Source organism: Tenrec ecaudatus, chromosome 6 (assembly GCF_050624435.1).
Source record: "Tenrec ecaudatus isolate mTenEca1 chromosome 6, mTenEca1.hap1, whole genome shotgun sequence".
Taxonomy (NCBI): Eukaryota; Metazoa; Chordata; class Mammalia; order Afrosoricida; family Tenrecidae; genus Tenrec; species Tenrec ecaudatus.
In genome coordinates this window covers 168,210,428-168,232,897 of record NC_134535.1, presented here as the reverse complement: position 1 = coordinate 168,232,897, position 22,470 = coordinate 168,210,428, and the positions used below count along the sequence as shown (strand labels likewise).

Genomic DNA, 22,470 nt, shown 5'->3' with positions numbered 1-22,470 from the left:
AAAATCATCCAATTAAAATGTTAATAAAGCTAAGGTTGAAAAACCTACTTTAAATCTGTGCTTACTGTGGCTTATGACACAATCCTCTCTTAATTTCCACTCATTTCTGTCAAAAACTTGGTAAACAGGTCCACCACCATCAGTGAAAAGACAGGGGAATCCCTTGCTGTGTAACATCGGTCAACTCTTTCTAAGCCTCAGTCTTTCAGCTGTAAAAATAGGTGCTCTAATAGCCCTTTATCCATATAGTTCTAAGGAGGACATGAGAAAAAATATCAAACACTTAATATTTCCCAGCAGAAAATGAATACTTTGAAAAACGTAGTTATTTCTCACAAATGAGCTTTACACGATTTTAAAATGGTGGGGTTTTTTTTCTATTTTTAAAATTTGATATGCTGACAGGGTTAAAAATGAATTTGCATATTGAAATTCGTATCTGCACACCTTTTAAAGTACACTAAAATCCTGTATCTATAAAATATATATAAAATTACTAAGAGTTTAATCACCTTAACTAAAATATCATTTATGGAATCAAACATCTATAATCAATAGGGGGTGATATTTCTAATCAACACTTATTTAAAACCACTCATCTTAAATCCAAGACAATGTAAAAGATAAAATTTTAAAAATAAATAAAAATTGTTAAATTACATATGAAAAATCTAATTTCTTTTTAAGACATGCATTTTAGAGAAGTGAAAAAAATAGGCCATTCCAACTGTAGGTTACAGAAGCAACCGACTGATGTGAGAATAAACAAAATAATAAATTCACTCAGACACTAATAAGGAAAATTATAAAAACTGTTAAAGTTTGGAAACAAAAAGTAAATCTCTGTATCTTCTGAAATAAAAGGTGATCCTCTAAATTACAGCATTTAAATCAATTAAAATTAAATGGTTGAAAACTATTGATAATAAAAAATAACAGGACAAAAATTCTCACATCTATATGTCAACCATGAGTTGACTTAAAAAACAGTGGCCATCTGGAGGAAAAACAACGGGACCGACAGTTTTGGCGGGACTTGGGGTGGGGGGTAGGGGGGGTAAGGAAGTGGTGTTAACAAACCCAGGGACAAGGGAAAAACATGGGACCCCAAATGGTAGAGAAGTGGGAGTGGCAGGCCTGGTGGGAAATGATCAAGGGTAAGGTTGCTTAGAGAAGAGGTATACTCTAGCCCAGGTGGCGATGAAGCATGGTAGTAGGGCAGGAGGAAAGTCAAGGGAGCTGGAGGAAAGAGCTAGGAGTCAAAGGGCATTCATGGAGGTCTAGACAAAGACATGTACATGCAAATATATACAGGAGGATGAGGAAATAGATCTATGTGTCTATATTTATAGGTCAAGTATTAAGGTGGCGGAAGGACCTTGGGCCTCTACTCAAACACTCCCTCAATGCATGAATACCTTCTTTTATTAAATTGGAACTCTATGATGCTCACTCTCCCGACACAACGGCTGGAGCCAAAGTGTGTGAACAAGTAAATGTGGTGAAGAAAGCTGATGGTGCCCGGCTATCAAAAGAGATAGTGACTGGGGTCTTAAAGGCTTGAAGATAAACAAGCGGCCATCTAGCTCAGAAGCAACAAAGTCCACATGGAAGAACACACCAGCCTGAGTGAGCGAGTGGTCCCAAAGGGATCAGTTACCAGGCATCAAAGAACAAAAAATCATATCATTGACTGCACACCTCCATGATAGGATCGCTGAAGACAAATGGGTGCATAAGCAAATGTGGTGAAGAAAGCTGATGGTGCCCGGCTATCAAAAGAGATAGTGTCTGGGGTCTTAAAGGCTTGAAGGTGAACAAGCGGCCATCTAGCTCAGAAGCAAATAAGCCCACATGGAAGTAGCACACCGGCCAGTGCGATCACGAGGTGCCCAAGGGACCAGGTATAAGGCATCGTGCAAAAAAAAAAAAAAAGATATGTGTGTGTATGTATGTGTATATGTGTGTATATGTATATATGTATGTATATATATATGTATATATATATCATATTAAATGAAGGGGGAAGTGCAGAGTGGAGACCCAAGGCCCAAGTGTCGACCAATGGAGATCCCCTCATAGAGGGGTTTAGGAGAGGAGATGGGATAATTAGGGTGTGAGGTAGTATCAATGAAGAACACAGCTTTCCCCCGGATCCTGGATGCTTCCTCCCCCCAACTACCATGATCCGAAATCTACCTTGCAGGGCTGGATAGGACAGAGGCTGTACACTGGTGCATATGAGGGTTGGAGGTACAGGGAATCCAGGGTGGATGATACCTTCAGGACCAAGGGTGTGAGGGACGATGCTGGGAGAGTGGAGGGTGAGTGGGTTGGAAAGGGGGAACTGATTACAAGGATCCACATGTGACCTCTTCCCTGGGAGAGGGACAGCAGAGAAGGGGGGAAGGGAGACTCCGGATAGGGCAAGATATGACAAAACAACGATGTATAAATTACCAAGGGCATATGAGGGAGGGGGGAATGGGGAGGGAGGAGGGGAAAAAAAAAGAGGACCTGATGCAAGGGGCTTAAGTGGAGAGCAAATGCCTTGAGAATGATTGGGGCAGGGAATGTATGGATGTGCTTTATACAATTGATGTATGTATATGTATGGATTGTGGTAAGAGTTGTATGAGTTCCTAATAAAATGTAAAAGAAGAAAAGAGAAAAAAATGATTAGGGCAAAGACTGTACAGATGTGCTTTATACAATTGATGTATGTATATATATGAACTGTGAAAAGAATTGTATGAGCCCCAATAAATTGTTAAAATTAAAAAAAAAAAAAAAACAGTGGCCAGGTGAACCAAAATTTTAAAATGAAATTCTATGAAATTTATAAGAAATGAATGACCTATAAATAAACTGTTAAGTCTATATTTAGTTAATTAACAACAGATTAGTGTAAAACAACTTTACCAAAGTACAAAATGTTCTAAGATGTTAAGACATTTTTATATTAACTAAGATAATAAAATGTAACCGAGCAAATAAAAATATTATAAATACTTTAAACTTTAAAATCCTTCACATTTTAAGACGAAGGAAGGGTGGTGCTGGTGAAGGGAAAGAAAAAAATTAAAGGCAAATCCCTACCTGAACCAACTGGAGATGAGCCAACACTAAGACTCTGTAAACTTCCATTCCTGATCAAGGTAGGAGATTTCTGAAGGCTACAGCTTGTTACACTCCCTGCTGCTGATGCTACCGAAGATGTTGGTGAAGCAGAAGAAACTGAGAGATGAGAAACATTCTCTTGGCTTTTGTTTCCTTTGGGTCTACCAGGCCCATGTTTACTTTGCTTACTCCCTTTCCTTTTCTTTTCCTTTACAGTTTCTTCTTCTGTGCCAGAAGTTTGAGCCCGTTTGTATCCTGCTGTAGGTAGGTTGGAATTACCCAATTCTCCTGGTGAATTTTCAAAGCTTTTAGGCTGTGGAATAACAGCTGAGGTCGAAGGGAGACCAATTAAGGAACCAAAACTATTTACACCCCCTTCCTGACTTGCAGAGTCTCCTTTATGTACATCTTTGGTTGACGACGACTGCTGAGAGTGCGTATAACTGTCATTACGCAGATCTGAGTCCGTAAAGCTCAGGAAATCCTGCGGAGACTGCACTGAACTTCCAGAAGATGACTTTACACTGCCTGGAGTTCCTGAAAAACTGCCTGTAGTATTAAGGGAGGGGGGGGGAGAGAAAAGTAAAAATGGATATAAAAGTTACCACAAATAGACATGATACTATCTAAAAAAGGAGGTGAGAATATAAAGCAAATATAAAAATTAGAATATAACATTATGCAGCAAAGCTGTAATGAAAAAGATTATAAAAACCAATTTATATCTAAAGAAAGTTAGTTTAATGTTTATAATTATTTAACCCTAAATTACAATCTAAACTGTACTTTATCTAACTTACCTTTCACTATTTCTCAATTCTCCCCAAGTCACTTATATATACTGGAAGAAGTATTAACTAATAGTAAAGTCTTCTGACAGTCTTGCAGGGAGACCTGGTAAGACTATACTTTGACTCTGGGTGGCATGAAAAACGCCTTCTTTTCAAGTGCTGAGTAGATTATTAATGTCACACACATAAAAAATCACCAAGACTTTTCTTCCAAAACCAAACTTAGTGCCATCAAGTTAATTCTGTCTCATAGCGCCCTTACTGGGCAGAATAGAACTATCCCTGTGGGTTTCCACCACTGTAAATCTTCATAGGCTCAGAAAGCCTCCCCTTTCTCCTCTGGAGCAGCACGCTAGTTCTGAACTCCCCCCTTGTGGCTAGTAGCTCTATACACAACATATGCCGCAAGAGCTCCAAAATGTTTCTTAAAGTAGATGACTTAACTCCAAGACATGCACACAAGTATTACTGCCTAGAGCCGCGGTTCTCATCTTGTGGGTCCTGGCCCCTTTAGGGTTCAAATGACCCTTTCAGTGGTCGCCCAATTCATCACAGTAGCAAAATGACAGCGATGAAGTAGCAAATGAAGATAATTTACGGCTGGGGCGGACTGCTGCATTAGGAAGGTTGAGAACCACTGGCTTAGATGTCTGTGTCCCATCAAAACAATGATTTGACGAAATGCAATTCATATCTCAAAAATATCACAGGCGTGGTTTCAGGCTGTTACAATAAGGCTAATGCAGCAAGCCCCATGAAATTTTTGTTGCGTAGTGCATATAAAAACTATATTAACACTATACTATAGCCAATTAAGTATGCAATAAAAGTTTGAAAACAGCTAAGAATAACAAAAATGTGAGCCAGAGTCACAGAGGGAACACAATTAGAAAAATGGTACCAACTGACTGGTCTAACACAAAGCTGCCACAATCTTCAATATGTAACAGAAAACACCGTATCTATGAAGCACGATAAAATGATTTATGCTTCAAATAACGATCACATGAAACCCATGTCCTAGTTCTGCTTCCCCAGAACTAAGAAAAGCAACCCACCACTATCATGCCACTGTTGTTTTATGAAAATTACAGGAAAAGTAACTTTCATAAATCTCTTAAAACTGGTCATTCTCTTTCTACTCTACAGCTAAAGAACATTAATCGCCCATCATGTCAGGATCAGCTTTAAGAACGTCATGTTTCCTTTATGCCTGGGAATATATTAATAATATATCAGAAACAAAAAAAACAGCTTTGTCTGCCATCACATTTTCTAAAACCTTCTTCACTGTTGCCAAATAAAGTAACAAGTTAAGACTCAGTTATAAGCACACATCTATCACGTTTCATAAACTAAACTATACACATTTAACTATGTTTGAAAATAAAATTGCAGTGTTTTATTAAAGTGAAGAGGAAAAATAAACCTGTTAAATTTTACTGAACACCGTTAAAGTAATCAGAAAGCAATCTAAATATGTATAATAGCTTTGTCACACATAAGGTAAAGATAAGAAAAAAAACCTAACAAATGCCTAAGGGTCTTTTTAAGCAATCTCTTCTTATTAAAAGAACACTAGAAACTCTAAATTTTAAATCCTTTAAGAGTACATTTGCTTCATTAACATACAAAATTACTTCTACCTGTTCTGGCATTTTTTAGGCTATGTTTAAATAGAATAATATACATTTTAACAGGCCATTTATATTTTATAATTTTTATCAATGAAAAATAAATGCAATTTGCCACTGAATTAAGAGCTAGAAAGAAGTTCTTCACTGTCTATTCTAAACTGTCACTATCTTGTCTTTTTTTTTAAACACTTTTTTGATTTTTACAGCTGGTGTTAAAAGCCTAATATAGTGTAGTAAATACTTTTAAATATTCAGCAAATGTAATACCTGAAACACATAATTTTAAATCATTTGCATTAAACATTTGCACACTATCTGCTATGAATTCACCTTTAAATTTTAACATTAATTTATTTATAAAGTTTAAGATAAGATTTTCTATTATGACAATGTTGTCATTTTTAAAATATGAAAGATTAGTTTTCTAAAAGAATTATTACTTCATGTTGCTACTGGGTTCCACTGAGTCTATTCTGACTCATCATGGCCCTACAAGAAAGAGAACTGGCACCCCAGGGTTTCCAAGGTTGCAATATTTCCAGAAGCACACGCCCTTATCTCTCGATTGGAGCAGCTGGTGGATGGAACCTTTTGCTTAACATCCATGCACGTGAACCATGGTACTACCACTTGATTCCTGTACCTCTAGTGTCATTAGTCTTTATAACTCACCCACCCACCCACCCACCAATTCTGACTCAGTGTGTGTCTCTATGGAACAGAACAGTAACGCTCCCTCTGGCTTCTGGGTAGAGAATGTTTTTGCTTGTGCAGGGCAGGTAGTGGGTTTAAACCGTGGAGTAAATGGTTAGCAGCCCAATGATTAAACTACTTCATCAACCACAAGGGATCCTTTAGCATTTTGCAGATAAATTAAAACATCAAAAATTCCATTTTAATAGCAGAAAATAGGGTCTTAGTTTTAAAGGAAAAATTCCCCAGTAGTACATTTGAAATGTGAATTTACATTAAAAATTAAATTTTTATTACTAAATTTACTTTTTAAACGCAACAACAAACAATTTTTAGAAAAATGAAGCAGCGAATTTGACATTTTGCTTAAAGTTATGGAATGGAAGGTAGGATTTTTACAAGGACTTGATGGATACCCCAAACCCACCTGTAAGATAATTGGACAGTCCCCTCACAGAGGGTGCAGTATAGCACTGAAGAAATAGATAAATATCCTCAAATTCTTTAAATGATGGGACTAGCAATTATGTAATTATGCTTGTTCTAATTGAATTATCTAATAATCTTATAGATTGTTATATCTTTCAGAGCTCCCCCAAAAAGGGCTTGAAAATGTTCAAGGTCAAATGAGTGCTTGTCAATATGAACATATTTTTTAAAGTCATCAAACTGAGTAATCTCTACACACCATCAAAATAAAACATATTAGAATTGAAGCACAAAATTACTAACAAAATCAAGAACAGAGTTAAAGAAACAATTCATTTATCATTTGCTCCCAAAGAAAAAATAATTTTGCATGCTCTAACAATTTTTTATTTATGTATGTACCTCAAAATATTAGAAATATATATATGCAGTAAAAATTGAGAATATATGACTTATATATTTTAAAGTTTACCTGAGTTAGTCTGTTTTCTATAAAACAGAGTTGTCGTATTAAAAACAGCATGTATTAAAAAAAAACAGCATGTATAATTCTTTAACATTTCCGTAAAACAATAAATTATTTTTCAGTGTTAAGTACGTCCATGAAATCTTTAGGGTGTACTCTTTAACCAAACTCACGGCCATGTAGTTGATGCAGACTCACGGCCAAGCGCCAAAGCCCATTCTTTCTCACGGAGCAGCTGGTGGTTTGAAAGGGGCAACCATGCGGATCTCAGCCCAACATGGAACCACTGGACTACTAGAGCTCCTCTTTAGGGCTTATATTATTGTTTATCTGAAATTCAAATTTAATTAGGCATCCTGTAGTGTACCTAAACCCAGTAACCTTACAATAAAATATATATGTAGGCTTAGCCAAACTAATTTAAAATGTATAATAAATATATTACTAATCAACAACTCTTAGTTACTAAGTAAGACCTATGTAGACAGCCTCAGTGCTATGAAGAGGACATTGCTTGTACCCTTTGGGTACTAAAATGATAAACCTTAAAAGTGTTTTAATAGCTAGGAACTGAGAAACACAGGGAATCCAAGAAAGATGATCCCTTCAGGACCAGTGGTGTGAGCGACAATATTGGGAGGGTGGAGGGAGGGTGGGTTGGAAAGGGGGAACTGATTACACGGATCTACATGTGACCTCCTCCCTGGGGGATGGACAACAGAAAAGTGGGTGAAGGGAGCCTTCGGACAGGGAAAGATATGACAAAATAATAATTTATTAATTATCAAGGGCTCACAAGGGAGGTGGGAGCGGGAAGGGAGGGGAAAAATGAGGGGCTGATGCCAGGGGCTTAAGTGGAGAGCAAATGTTTTGAGAAAGATGAGGGTAACGAAAGTACAAATGTGCTTTATACAGGATTGTGGTTAAGAGTTGTACGAACCCATAATAAAACAATTTTTTAAGTGTTTTAATTAATATTTGATAAGGTATGTAAATGTAATTCATAGAAAAGAATGACTGGTTTTATAAAGTAAAAGAAAAACTCCATCTTTCATTGTTCTTCCCATTCTTAAACATCATTTACATCTATTTAAATATTTAAAGTACAGTCAACTTTGGCTGCATATAGCAGACCATTCAAAAAAGGTCCTAGAAATATTTTAACAAAATATATTACTCGTTGAATTTTACTATTTCATAATCACAAATGTAAGACAATTTCTTTTCTAAAACTTAATTACTATTAACCATCATAAGAAAAGTATTTTAGCTATAATTAATACCTTGCTGAAAAGGACTAGCTGCTGAAACAGTTGTTGCTGGATTTCTTCCACCACCGGGCTTTCTTCCCCTTGGACCTGAGCTGTGAGCTGAAGATTTCTTCCCTTTGCCCTCTGTCCCTCTAGCCTCTGAAACATCTTTTCCACTAGTGGTATGAGCAGACACTTCCTGGAAATTTGCATTTGTAAATCGTGCTGCAGTATCTTCCAAGCGCTTCAATGATCCTGCTATAGAGTTACTGCTAGTGCTTGTGTAAGTCTAACATTGAGATCCAGGAAAGGAAATAAAAGGAGAAAAAACTAATTATATTATGGCCACAGGGGAAAAAAAGAAATTAACAAATAATTTTTAGGACGTTGTAAGATATCTTAAAAGTACAGTTGTAAAAACAAGTCAAACTACCTAAGAAAATCATATAGATAATTACACTTTAAGCTCTTAGTATAACCACTTTCCTTGTTTTAAAAAGAAAAATGTAGATAAAACTTTATAGTATGATTATTTGCGTTATCAAACTATAGTGATTAAGAAACGTAACTATTTGTCATATTATGTGGATCAACGGTTATAAAATAGTTATCAGTTTATCACACAACATCATTTTCATAACAACATACCATACTATTTCCTAGACAAGAAATTAAAATCAACTTTAATGTTCAACACAGAAAGGTAACCATTTAAAAGAATCTATTGGCTAGTTTAGGACACAAGAATTTTTAAAGAATTCAAATGAAGGCTGCATTTTAAAACTAGATGGAGTAAGGCCTTATAACACAGCCTATCTTTTAAGCATAGAGAAGGAGCCCTGATGGTATAGTAGTATCATGTTGGAAATTCTTTTCTATTTCTAGTATTTTAAGTGGGGTTTTTCGTGTTTTTTTTTAATCATTTCTGAGTTTTATCATTTTCTGAGATTTTTTCCCCTATCAATTGAAATCATAACGTGAGTTTTGCCATTGTTCTAATTTTGTTGAATAGTTAGGCTTATATGGATCCCTGGTGGTTTAGCAGTTGGGCGTTGGACTGAAATCTGCATGGTTGGCAGTTCAAAACTATCATCAGCAGCTTTTGTAAACAGTTAAGAGTTTTGGAAACCCACAGGGGAGTCAGCTTTGACTCAGTGGCAGAGTCTGTTTTGGTTTAGAAACATGGAGATAAAAGTATTTATCTATAGTTAAGATTTATACATATTAAACATTATTATGATAAAATGGATTCAATTTCCTTGTTGATCTAGATGTAAAACAGTAATGCAATATTTTAAATGACTAGCTTCTAGTATTTAACAATCATTTAAAAGCATGTCCAAATAGTGTTAAATTATTGTGAAAATGTATTATATACCAAACTCTCCAAATGGACTATCATAGAGTCAATTCTGCTTCTTAGTGACCCTAAAGGACAGGGCAGGACTGCCACTGTCAGTTTCCAAGAGTACAACTCTATGGGAGTAGAAAGTATCAACTTTCTCCTGAGGAGCAGCTGGTAGTTCCAAACTGCTGGTATTGCAGGTGGCAGCTCAACATGTAACTAGTCCACATGGGCTCCTTATAAAATATCCGGAAGGTTATTTATTAATCAACAAGCTTCATGAATGTTTATAAAATTCACAGGGTCAAGAATGTTGAGAAGACTTCTGGCAGGATGGCACCCAAGTAAGCAGCATCAAGAACTCCGTGGGGATTAGTAAATTCACTGATTAGGAGAATCCAGAATACTCCCTAGGCCGGGCAGGTGACCTTCTCCCCTAGGAGGTCTCAGGGGGCCTCTAGGCTATGCCCGAAGTTGGCCTCACCTTCACAAGCAGCCCTCTTCTCCCCATGAGCCACACTGCTACCATACCTCATACCTTCCCGCCACCAATCCACAGGCCCAGCAGCCACAGCTAGACCCCATCCACAGTTATGCCCAAGGTAAGTGTTGGGTCAGGTACTGGTCAGGGAACATTGGAAAATGCCTGTCTGCTCCTATCAGACCAAGACAGCTAATTTCAAAAAGGTCCCAAATCAATGAGCCATCTTCCTCGGCACCAGGCAGAATTATCCGGGAACCACTACCCTACCTTGGGATTTGATGGATGGAGACGGCTTAGAGCCCCATAACTGCAACCCCGACCCTCTTCCCCCACCTACAGCTTCCACCCACTCCCAGATTAAAACTTGCTCTCCACCACAGATTAAATGCGACTTCGGAACACCTTTTTATGGGCCTTGGAGTTTGCCAAGAAAGTTCAGGGCTCCCGTATCTCTCACTTTCCCTTCTCTCCTCCCCATACCTAGCAGCATGGATCCTGACTCCCTGCTAGAGTCCATGAATCTCACCCAAGAGGCACAGAAAATAAACTTTGGCCTGGCCTTGGTTTATCTTTGCAGCGAACTTAATAGTAAGCCCCGCAGCCAAGAGACCCACACACACCACCAGCCCACGTCCATACCCGATGCGATTGGAACCCACTCCCCCACCACGTCGCTCCCAGGTAGCTCAGGCACCTCTGCCTAGGTTTCACTTACCTACCAACTGTGGCCCATGGGAATACTTCAATCACTACAAAAAGTCCCAACTGCAACCGTTTAAGCCTGAGGCTGGATCCTTCCGCAAGAGTCACCGCAGCTCTTCAAAACCAGAGTCAGAACCCATCTGCCATCCTCTGCAGATTATCCCACAGGGCTGACCTGGACACCACGGCCCTCTGTTGAGCCTGTCCCAGGCTAGTGGCTTTTCTGCCAGGCCAGCTTCAACCCCAAAGTTTTCACGCACAGCAGCTGCAACCCTGCTACTTCTCCACCAGGTCACTTCCGCCCCAGAGGGCCTACACATGGTAATACCGTGATAGCACAGCTTCCCTGGTGGCCAGGACTCAACACCAGGGCTTTCCTGTGGCACCACAGCGGCTCTGTGGACCGGATAACTACCAACCCCAAGGATTACCCATGGTATCTCTAAGAACCCACGACTTCTACCCTAGATTCACGGCACCTCCACAGCACCAACTGTCCAAGTGGTGTCCCAGCCAGCCAGACCAGTCCCACGGACACAATGTAGGCACGCCTACTAGCATGGTCCAGAATCACCCAGTCACTGGCTGCAGGCATCTTCCAAGCACCCCCACTGCTGCTAGCCAAACCTCCCCTGCACCTCCCTTACCCAATACCCAAACACAGTAGGCCATAGGCAGACCCCACAATCACTCTTACCAACCCCACAGAGAGAAAGCTCAGGGCCCACATGTATTTCAGGAACATGGCATCAAGTGCCACCAAAACAACATACAAACAGCAACATAGATCAACTTCCTCTACAAGGAAACAAGAGAAACAAAGTAAAATGCCAAAGGTAGTCCTAAAGCTCATGACACTTATCCAAGAAGCAGACACTGATCTGCCACAAAAGGAAATCCGCAGAATGTTTCTTAAAGTGGTACAGGGCGTGAGGGAGGCAATAAAGAGAAAAGGATACAGTTAGGAGATGAAGTTCAAGATGAAAGGGAAGAAAGTCCATGCACCAAAGGGAAATACAAGAGTTAAGAGGCTAGGTAACAGAAGCAAAAAAACAACATAAGCGACCTCAGTAACAGACTAGCAAAGAGAATGGTACCAGTGATTTTGAGGAAAACCAGGCAGACTTCAACAAATGGGAAATACAGTCAAACAAGAACACCAAAGAGGCAGAAGAAAACCTGAGATCTATGACAGATGCTATAAAGAGGAACAATATTGGAATACCATATATACTTGAGTATAAGCCGACCAGAATATCAGCCAAGGCACCTAATTTTACCACAAAACTGCATTAAAAATGTGCTGGAAAATGGCTTATGCACGAGTATATAAGGTAGTAAGAATACCAGGATAAGATTTAAAAACAAACAAACCAGAATACCAGGACAAGACACAACGAAAAAGTCAACAGCTAAAGTCGTGAAGGAATTTCTGGAAGAAAACGTTCCCACCTTAATGAATGAGAATCAACCATACAGGAAGCAGAAAGGACAACAAGTAGACAAAACGCCAGGAAGAATCGCCAAGTCACATAATACTTAAATTATCCAACTTTGAGGAAAAGGAAAACCTCTTAAGAGCAGCTAGAGGAAAACAAAGGCAGTCACATACATTTACTCAGGACATTTACAAGAATATACTCAGACCTATCAGCAGATAGCAAAAGTGGAGGAAAGATTGGAATAAAATCTTCTGAAAGAGAACTCAAGAATCCTCTAGCCCTCCAAAGTGTCTATCAAGATAGACAAAGAGGTAAGAGTGCCCCCGGACAAGGGAAAACTCAAAGAGTACATTATACAACACCAAACACTGCCAAAAAACAATCCTTGCAGACTCATTGTGGTCAGATCATCAACATTCACCTAATACAAATAGGAAACCACTACATAGCACAACCCCACCTCTAAGTCAGCGTGCCAAAAACCACCACCAAGAAAACACTGCCTCAACTGCGAAAAGGCAAGAATGAAGCCCTTCTCCTAACCCCCCTGCCCCCAACACACATACTCACAATGCTATGTGAAGAGATAAAACACCCAACATATCAGGTACCGGATGGCAAAAATGAAAACACAGTTGGTAACAACTCTGAGACTCAATGATCCGAATCCGTCCAATGAAAGACAAAGGCTTGCAGACTGGCTCCAAAAACATAAGCCAACAATATGCTGCCTGCAAGGAATAAAAGGCTGGTGAAAAACATACCAAGATGACGGCAACGAAAAACAAAGCAGGGATTGCAATCCTAATGCAGGACACAATTAAAAGAGGCAAATCATAGCAAGAGATAAGGATGGTCATTATAAAATGCTAAAAGGATGAGTAGGTCCAGAACCAGTGAACATAATAAATATATACCTGCCTAACGAGAGATGTTCAAATTTTGACAAATTCTTCAAAAAATGAAAACAGAAATCACAGACTCAGCAATCATAGTAGGTGGCTTTAATACAGAAGTATCAGATATAGATAGATCAGCAGAAAAGAAACTCAGTAAGGAAGCTACAGAGCTAAACACCACAATTAGGCAACTTGACCTAAGAGGACATTTATAGAACTATCCATCTAGAAACAAAAAAAAGACTACATGCGGGGGCACAAATCGAGCCTGAGTAAATCCAAACATACAGACATCACTCAGATATCCCTCTCAGAGCACCACACCAGAAAGCTGGAGACCAACAAAAGGACAATAAAAAAAAAAGCACAAACTATTGGAAGATAAATAACAATCCTCTGCACAATGTCTGGGTACTGGCCCAAATTAGAGAGGAAATCAGGACGTTTTTTAGAAACCAGAAAGAATGCGAACACATCCTCCCAGTTATCAGAGGTTGTTTGATAGTGATTATTGCACATGTCAAACAAGAAGAGACAGACGTGAGACTGATACACTGTCACAAAATCTTCAGCAGTTAGAACAGAGACAACAAAACAATCTATCCCAACCGCAAAATAAAAGAAATAATAAAATCCAGGGCGAGGTAAAGGAGTGGGAAAACAAAAGAAAAATGCAAAAAACAATGCAGTACTGGCTATCAAAAGATAGAGTCTGGGGTCTTAAAGCCTTGACATTAAACAAGCAGTCATCTAGCAGACATGCACCGAGCCCCCATGGAAGAAGTTCACCAGCCTGTGCAATCGTGAGGTGACAATGGGATAGAAGAATAGGCATCAGAAGACCCAAAACAAACAGACAAAACTATATTGTTGAGAACAAGAGGGAAAGGAGCAGAGACCCAAAACCCATCTGTAGACAATGAGACATCCCCTCACAGAAAAGTCACAAGGAATGGATGAGTAAATCAGGGAGCGGTATCACACCCATGAAACACTCCGGTTCCTTGAGGCTTCCTCACCCCACACCCCCCCCCCCACTAGCATGACCACACTCCTGCTCATCCACAGTGGGCTAGACCAGAGCATGTACACAGGTACAGACAAAGAGATAACTACTCAAAACACACGGAACCCAGGAATAGGAATGGGAATAGAGATACCAGGAGGGTAGCGGCAAGGTGGGGAGCTTGGCACACTACCACACCCCGCCCCAGGGGACGAACAACAGAAACTATGGGAGAAGGAGGCAGGGGTCAAGGTAAGACATGAAAAAAATAATTTATGATTTATCAAAGGGTCACGAGGGTGGGAGGGGGAGAGTAAGGGAAGAAAGAGTCGATACTAAGAGCTCAAGCAGAAAGTAAATTTTTAGAAAATAATGATGGCAAAATATGTACAGATATACTTGACATAAATGATTTTTCCCCAGAATAAATTATTTTCCAAAATGTATATTAAAATCTCTAGTATGACACAAATCTGAAAACACACAAACTAAAATTATCCAATTATATTCATCACTCATACAAACTGCCAAATAAATTTGACAATTTTTAAAGTAAAATAATAAAATCATGTTTTAATAGTTTTTTTTCAAAATTAATGTTCTATAAAGAGGACTTGGCCAATGTCCTAAAGATAGAATCTTTGCAAAAAATATTTACCTGCACCAGTGTGCCCCCAACCAATCTCACTATCAATACCAGATTTTGATCATCAAATAAAAATGGCAAAAATATCTCATAAAACAAATTACTCAAAAAAAAAACCCAAACAAAAATAAATTACTCACTATTCTGCTAAAAATAAGTTATAAACAAGCACAAAAGATTTTAAGGCCAATTAAAAAATATATCAAGCCAAAATTAAATTACAAGGGTTACTTTACAAACATGAAAATTTTCTATGATAGGTCAATTTGGAAATAAGTACTCAACAAATAAAAAATAATTTTAATAGCTTGATTTGATCCTGAAATTCTCCATCCCACTTTTATCTAATTGTATGCTACCTAATAAATGTTTAAAAGTCATCCAAAAAATAAAATAATATATCAAATAATAAGGAAGAGAAAATTAAATAGAATATTGAAATACATTATTCACTTCCACATGCCAGGTTGCTATGTGTCAAAATCGACTCAATGGGAGTGAGTCTGGGTTTTTTTGGTTGTTGTTTGTGTGTTCTAACATGGTACATAGTATTATGGTTTATTCCTAAGACTTAAAAGTAAGTTAAGGTATTTTTAAGGTTAATTTTGAATATATGTGATTTTTATTTTTTAATGGCTAATGATACTAATTTCAGATAACATACAATTTCAATATACCAAACTAAATAGCATTAATTGGGAACAAAAGCTATTTCCTACTTAAAACAAATATTTTACATTAGATTCAAAATGAGTCTATAGTAAGGAACCAGCGAAACAGCGCCCATGTTTTTTTTTTAAAGGTACTTGAAAGAAGTACTGCAAGAGTGCCCCGTAGAAGCAAGGATGCTTCGTCTTACATACTTTGGACATGCTGTCAGGAGAGACCAGTCCCTGGAGAAGAACATCCTGCTTGGTAAAGTGGACGGGCAGTGAAAAGAGGAAGACCTTTCTTTAACAAGACAAATAGACACAGTGGCTGCAACAATGGACATAAAGCATAGGAATATTTGTGAGGATGGCAGTCAGGCAGTACTTCACTCTCGTGTGTACACATGTAGGAAGGTCATGGGTCAGAACCACCTCAACAGCATCAACAACATATGTGCAAGTAACAAAAACTGCAAACAACCCAAATGTCCACTAATAGCTGAATAAACAAATTATGGTCTAGACATACAACAGAATATTCACTCACAGCCTTTGAGTAGATTCCGACTCATAATGACCCTATAGAACAGAGTACAACTGCCCCAGTGGGTTTACAAGATGCTAAATCTTTAAGGAAGTCGTATAAAGTTGCTTATCTCTCCTTTGAGAGATTAGTAGATTCAAATGGTTGAACTGGTTAACAGGCCAAATGTGTAATGCACTATGCCCTACCAGGGATCCCTACAATAGAATATTAGTCCTCAATTTAAAAAATGGACTTCTTATACATATAACATGGGTTAATTATAAAATTATATTGGTTAAATGAAAATAAAGTCAATAAAAAGTGCATATTTTTCTCCATCCCCTTTTTTAAACAACATAGAAATTTTAATTAAATAATGATAGAAAGATCAATAATTGCCTTGACAGGAGAAGTACAGCAGGACAGAGATAGTGGAATTTAATTGGTAACCAAAATAAAACTTTGCCAGTTTCTGTGGTGATACTTTCACTAGTGTGTACATTTATCTAAGTGCATCAAATAGTCCACTTTAAGTATGTGCAATTTATTGTACACCAATTATACCTCGATCAAAATTAGAGGAAAAGGGACCCCTTATAGTTAAGACACAACAAATTTGAATTCCTTTATTTTCATAATATGATTTAATAGCGTGAGGTAGAAAAATTGTTTTCTAACTAGTTTTATTTGGTTTTAAAAATTATTATTAGATGATTAAATTACTTAAAAACAGCAGCAAGAAAGACCTATTTCTAGTAAAATAGATTGGATAATAGTACAATTGGACAATATTTTTAATGAATCTTTATAAATATTTATCTTTAAATTAAATAGCAGTAGAAACATTTGGTTCATTATTTTATAGGAAAAAAAGTTACATTCACACAGTCTTAGAAAACCAGGCTGATTTAACAGCCAATTCAAAGGTTTACTTAAAATCAGGTAATCTTTCCTACTCTTTTCTAGAAATATATCAAGAACAAAAGACAAAAAAAAAAAAACAGACAAGAGAAGACATGATCCAATATCTTTGGAACATAGAAAAATCAGAGGAAAAAATACCTATATTTAGCTTAAACTAACCCAATATTAAAAAGGAAAAAAAAAAAACCTGAGCTATTTGTAGTGATCGTCAGAAACAACTACTAAATTTTATAATAATGATGATGATAAAGTAATGTTTTAAATAAAATGTTTCTTTTAATAAGGTTATCAGGTTCAATTTTGACTCTCTTCTTTATCTTTCTTTGATTATTCTAGAAAGAGGGAAAATAGTTAAGTAGTGCTCATAAGGAATGTAAATTGAGGATATCAGGGAAAAAACTACACAATCCTAAAATGACACAATGAGAAAGAGCACCTTCAAGGTGAGAAAGAGCATGTTGAACCCATAGAAAAATACTACACTCCTATAAACCACACTCAGCAACCTTACAAGATAAAACTGCTGAGTCTTCCTCCTGCTGAGCAACTGGTGGGCTCTAACCTAACGTGTAACTATACGTCATGGACGGCTCCTACCCTCCTCTTATGAGGAATAAAAAACAAGCCATCCCCTTACTTTATGACTCACGTCTAAAACCGCCACAGTGGGATCCAGCAGCAGCCTACACTGTATTTTTTCAGCATCCTTTCTCTTCAAATACTCTTGGCCTCATCCTCACCATCGCTATTTGCCTTAAATCAATCATGGTTACTCTGTCCCTAGATTAGAAAATTAATCCTTACCTGCCTCAAGTTCATTCAGCTATCAACACCCCATAGTATGTCCATACTCCCTTGCTTCCCTGGACTCAGAAGCATCAAGATACGCTGTGACAGACGCAGTGTTTTCTCTGAGCACCCCTTATGTGACCACCCAAAGCCCTTACTTGCTATTTCAAGCACAGGCTGCTTACTTCACGCCTGCAAAAAACGCAGGCAGTACTGTGAGTAAGTGCTAATCACAGGGTTACTCCTCCTTCCAGCTCCTATTTTTATACAGACCTAGAATGATTTTTCTATTTATAAATGGGTGAAGAAAACAAATCAAAGGAAGAATGCTACTCCCATGATACTTCTTAGATACATTTTTCTTTTGCTGGTAAAATAACAACAAAAAATTTGCCATTTTAATCATGTTTAAGTATATAATTTAAATGCATTAATTACCTTCAAGGTTGGAACAATTGTTACCACTGTTTCTTGCCAAAATCGCTCATCACTCAAGAAAAAATTCTATGACTATGATGCCTAACTCCCCACTACTACTAAAAGATTTCAACTACAACCCCACCAAAATAAAGACCTAAAAAAAATCTTTAATACCAGCACTGAAAAACCTGAAGCATAACACTTGAAGCCCATCCAGAGTTCTCACCTACAGAATGAGATAACTGAATCAGAATTTACCTTTATAATAAGATCCTACGTTATTTATTTCTGAGTACCTAGATTGGAAAGGCAAATTCTTAGCAAGGGGTTGAAGCTTTGTTTTAAACAGCCAATATATGGTGATTTGATCTGGCAGGAATAAAAATCCAACATAATATTCTAACTTCTTTACTCTTCCCATTCAAACAATACATCAACAGTCTTTCCCATGCTTGTTACCCAGAAACTCTATTCCTTCTAGTTATGTAGACCAAAGACTTTAGAACCATCTTTGGATCCTCCCTTTGCTTTGCATCTCTCATCATATCTCTAAGAATGCCATTTGGGCTCAAAGTCTGACCGCTCATCACCTCTACTGTTGTCATACTCTCTCAGAATTACTGCAATAACTTCTGACCTTTCTAGCTTTTACTCTTAACTCTTTGTAAGTTTATCCACAATGCAGTATCCAGGGATCCTTTTAAAATCCAAATTAGACCATGTTACATCTCAGTTCATGAACCACTTGGTAGCTCACATTTCATGCAAAGGAAAAATGAAAGTTCTTGCAATGGTTTGTGACTGGTGCATCACATTGGTCTCACCTTCTACAACATTATACCAACCACTGTGTCTCCTGCTGTCACTAACTAAAGCACAACAAACATGCTTTCATTCTCAGGACCACTACACAAGTTATTGCGTTAGCCTAAAAGTCCTTGGGCTATGTATGTTTCCAACTAATTTCCCCATGGTTGGACACCCTTCCCAAAAGTCACTTTTGGGGTCATGCTAACACACTGACCATATCACTGTATAGTGCAAGCTACCTGTCACTGCCACCCTGGTATACCTACACCTTATATCCCTTATAGTCTTCTTACTGTGTTCTATGTAATTTTTCCCCATAGCACCCTCCATTATTTGACATATTAAATAATGTATTTTTTATTTTGGGGGTCACCCACAAGTTGTAAGGACTCCAACAAGGGCATACATTACTATCTACTATCTACCTGTTACCAGATAGATCAGTCTTAGGACAGTGGCTAGCACATAAGAAAGAAAAACTGACTGCCCTCAAGTGGATACTATCAATCTCCAAGACAGAGTAAAACTGCCCCCCAAGGGTTTCTGTGGCTGTATATCTTTACAGAAGCAGAGAACTTTCTTTCCCCATCAGGGTGGCTAGAACTGTTGACCTTGTAGTTAGTAACACAAAGTGTACCCCACTATACAACCAGGGCCTCTATCACTTAATAGACACGAATAATAATAATAATGATGATGCATCTGCTAAGTAAGTGCAAGGATGAAATTGATATTATTAACGTGAGTCTCAAAACACAGTAACTCTAATAACATTTCGCTGTTAACCGTTCCGGGTCATGGGCAACTCAGATATGATGAAATGAAATACTGCCTGGTCTGCACAAACTTCACAATCATTGGTATTCTTGAGACCATTGTTCTGGCCACTGTGCATTTTCAGAACCTAGGCAGCTAATTTTTCAGTATTATGTAAGAAAATATTCTTTGTGATTCACAGGTCTTCACTGGCTTATTTTCAGAAGCAGACCATCAGACCTTCCTTCTTGGTCTTTAAGCTTTGCTAAAAGCTGTCCATCGGCCCACATCATCAATCACTGAAGCGTTGTAAATCATATAATCCAAAGTCAAAGAAGGGATGAGTATCAGAGCCTAAACTAGGAGAATCAGGTTGACAGAGACTATGGATGACAGTGGGAGCCCAAGCTACATTTGTGGGAATGACACGGGAAATAAGCCTCCGGTCATTTCCCTCTATCCGGAATTGAAGAATGGGCAGAGTGCATTGGAGAGATGAGTATATAAGATCAAAGGGATAATCCTGACTTTAACAGTTAAAACTTTGTCAGTTGATCCCCCTCTGAAGCATGATGAACTTGATCTAGTTTTCAACAGTTTCTGTATTTTTGTTTATGTTTGTATGTGTGTTTATATAAGGGCTTATCTCAGAGGTGTTATGTCATTGGGGTTACTCTTAGGAGTTGTTATGTGTCTTTCTGCCTTTTGGTATATGAAGCCCATGATTGATAAACCAAAAGGTACAGTAAGTAGAATAATGGGGGTGGGGGGGGGGGGGGCGAGAAGCAGTAAAAAGGAGTGTCAGGAAGTTCAGGAAGAAAAAGAATGTTTGGAACGGATTGTGGTAGCAATTACATAATACTACTTGACGTAACTGAGCTATGAAATAACATGATGTATATATTAACTGCTAATTAATATTACATTAAAATAAATATATTTTAAACGCTACCCGTCATGGGTGACCCTGCTGGTATTTGAAATACCAGTGGCGTAACTTACAGTATAAAAGTAACACATAGCCACTGTAGTCTAACATAATGACAGATGGGTAATATTAGACTTGCCTAAATTTCTATAGCATTATTCTTAACCAGCATTTTATTCTAACTCCATTTGGGTATGTGATAAGGGGGTCCTGGTTGCACAGTGGTTAACTGCTAACAAAGACCAGCAATTCAAACCTATCAGCCAGTATGCAGAACAAAGTTGTGGCAATTGGTTTCCACAAGGTTACAACCTTGGAAACCCCATGGGGCAGTCCTATCTTATCCTATAGAGTTACTATAAGTCAGAATCAATAGCTTTGGTTTTAAGGGATTGGTTATTGATCTACCTTGTCAGGATATCAAACTCAAACTCATGCCAGTAAGTTGATTCTGACTCTTCGTGATACTCTTGTGGGTTTCTGAGACAGTAGCTCTTTACTGGAGTAGACAGTCTCATTTGGCTCTCACAGAGTGGCTGGTGGTTTCATACTACTGACCATGTGATTATCAGCCCCAGTGCATAACCACCTATACCACTGGAGCTTTTGCTTATTGGGATAGACAAGTGTTAAATTTGGAGAAAGGAAAAGGTAGTAATCGACAAAAAGGAAAGGAAAAGCCAAAGATAGGATGAAGTTAATGGCTGGGGGGAATAAGTAGCTTAAATTATTAAACACAATTGATGATCTGATATACAAACCCCCGTCCTGATACACAATTTTAATTATGTTGTTTTGGTTTTGTTTTTGTTTTTCAATAAAAGGGGATCTGCACTAAAAGGTTTGTTTTCATACAATTTGACTAAAGACCAAGAAATTTATTATTTTCAAACTAAAATTTTTGCAACAGACTAACAATTCTAAAATGTCCCTGCACTGCTATCATTTTCAATTTATCACATAGCTGTAGTAGGATTAAGTATTAAAATGCTGTTCTAATTGCTTTATGCATATTAAATAATTCAATTCCAATAAATATTTTTGCCTTTCTATAGTTAATTAGGTTTAGTTATAGAGAAGTTAATTAATTTGCCTAAGAACTCAACCAAGTATTGGGACCAAAATTCAGAATCACAGGTGCACCAGGTCCACTCTTCAGCCAAAATTCTTAATCTCAGTTATGTCTCCCCTTTTTATCCTTACTTAGATTCACTAACAATGAGTTTAGAATAAGCAAGTCATAGGATGAAAGGATTAAATGGAAATACTAAGTAGTTGATGTAGGTAAGAGGTGGACAGATGGGAGAAATTTAAGAGGGAATCAGAATTCCCAGAATAAAACCACATCAGCATACAATCAGTTATTACATAAAACAAACGGCACTTAAAAACGTACCTTTTCTGTAGTAACAGTCAAAGATGGAACTAATGAGGGTGATGGTTCTGGCTGCTTCTTGTGTTTTTGTTTGTGTTTGTCTTTTTCTTTGTATTTCTAAAAATGAAGAGGCAAAATTAAATTTAAATTATACTATCTTTGTAATATAGATGAGTCTTATAACTATGTTCAGTAGCTTTTTTCAGTAGTTTAAAGTGCTAAAGAATTTTGGTAAGAATTGTACGAGCCCCCAATAAAATGATTAGAAAAAAAGTTTTGTGAAAAGACTAAAATAACCATTCCCTCTAATTATTTCACATATACACAAATAATAATAGCATATTATTTTAAAATAATTTCCATTTTCTTGTATTTGATCAAG

The 22,470-nt window shown here is 37.6% G+C and overlaps 1 protein-coding gene across 8 annotated transcripts in view; it reads right to left on the bottom strand.

The window, feature by feature from the left end:
* Positions 1 to 22,470, bottom strand: part of MLLT10 (MLLT10 histone lysine methyltransferase DOT1L cofactor) — a 229,093-nt gene that overhangs the window by 82,591 nt on the left and 124,032 nt on the right. For all 8 annotated transcript variants that reach the window (XM_075552468.1, XM_075552469.1, XM_075552470.1 and 5 more), the window contains 3 exons: positions 22,110 to 22,205; positions 8,420 to 8,675; positions 3,100 to 3,669 (listed from right to left, as the gene is read on the bottom strand). In XM_075552468.1, the coding sequence (XP_075408583.1) occupies positions 3,100 to 3,669; positions 8,420 to 8,675; positions 22,110 to 22,205 (922 nt within the window). The remainder of the gene's footprint in view (positions 1 to 3,099; positions 3,670 to 8,419; positions 8,676 to 22,109; positions 22,206 to 22,470) is intronic.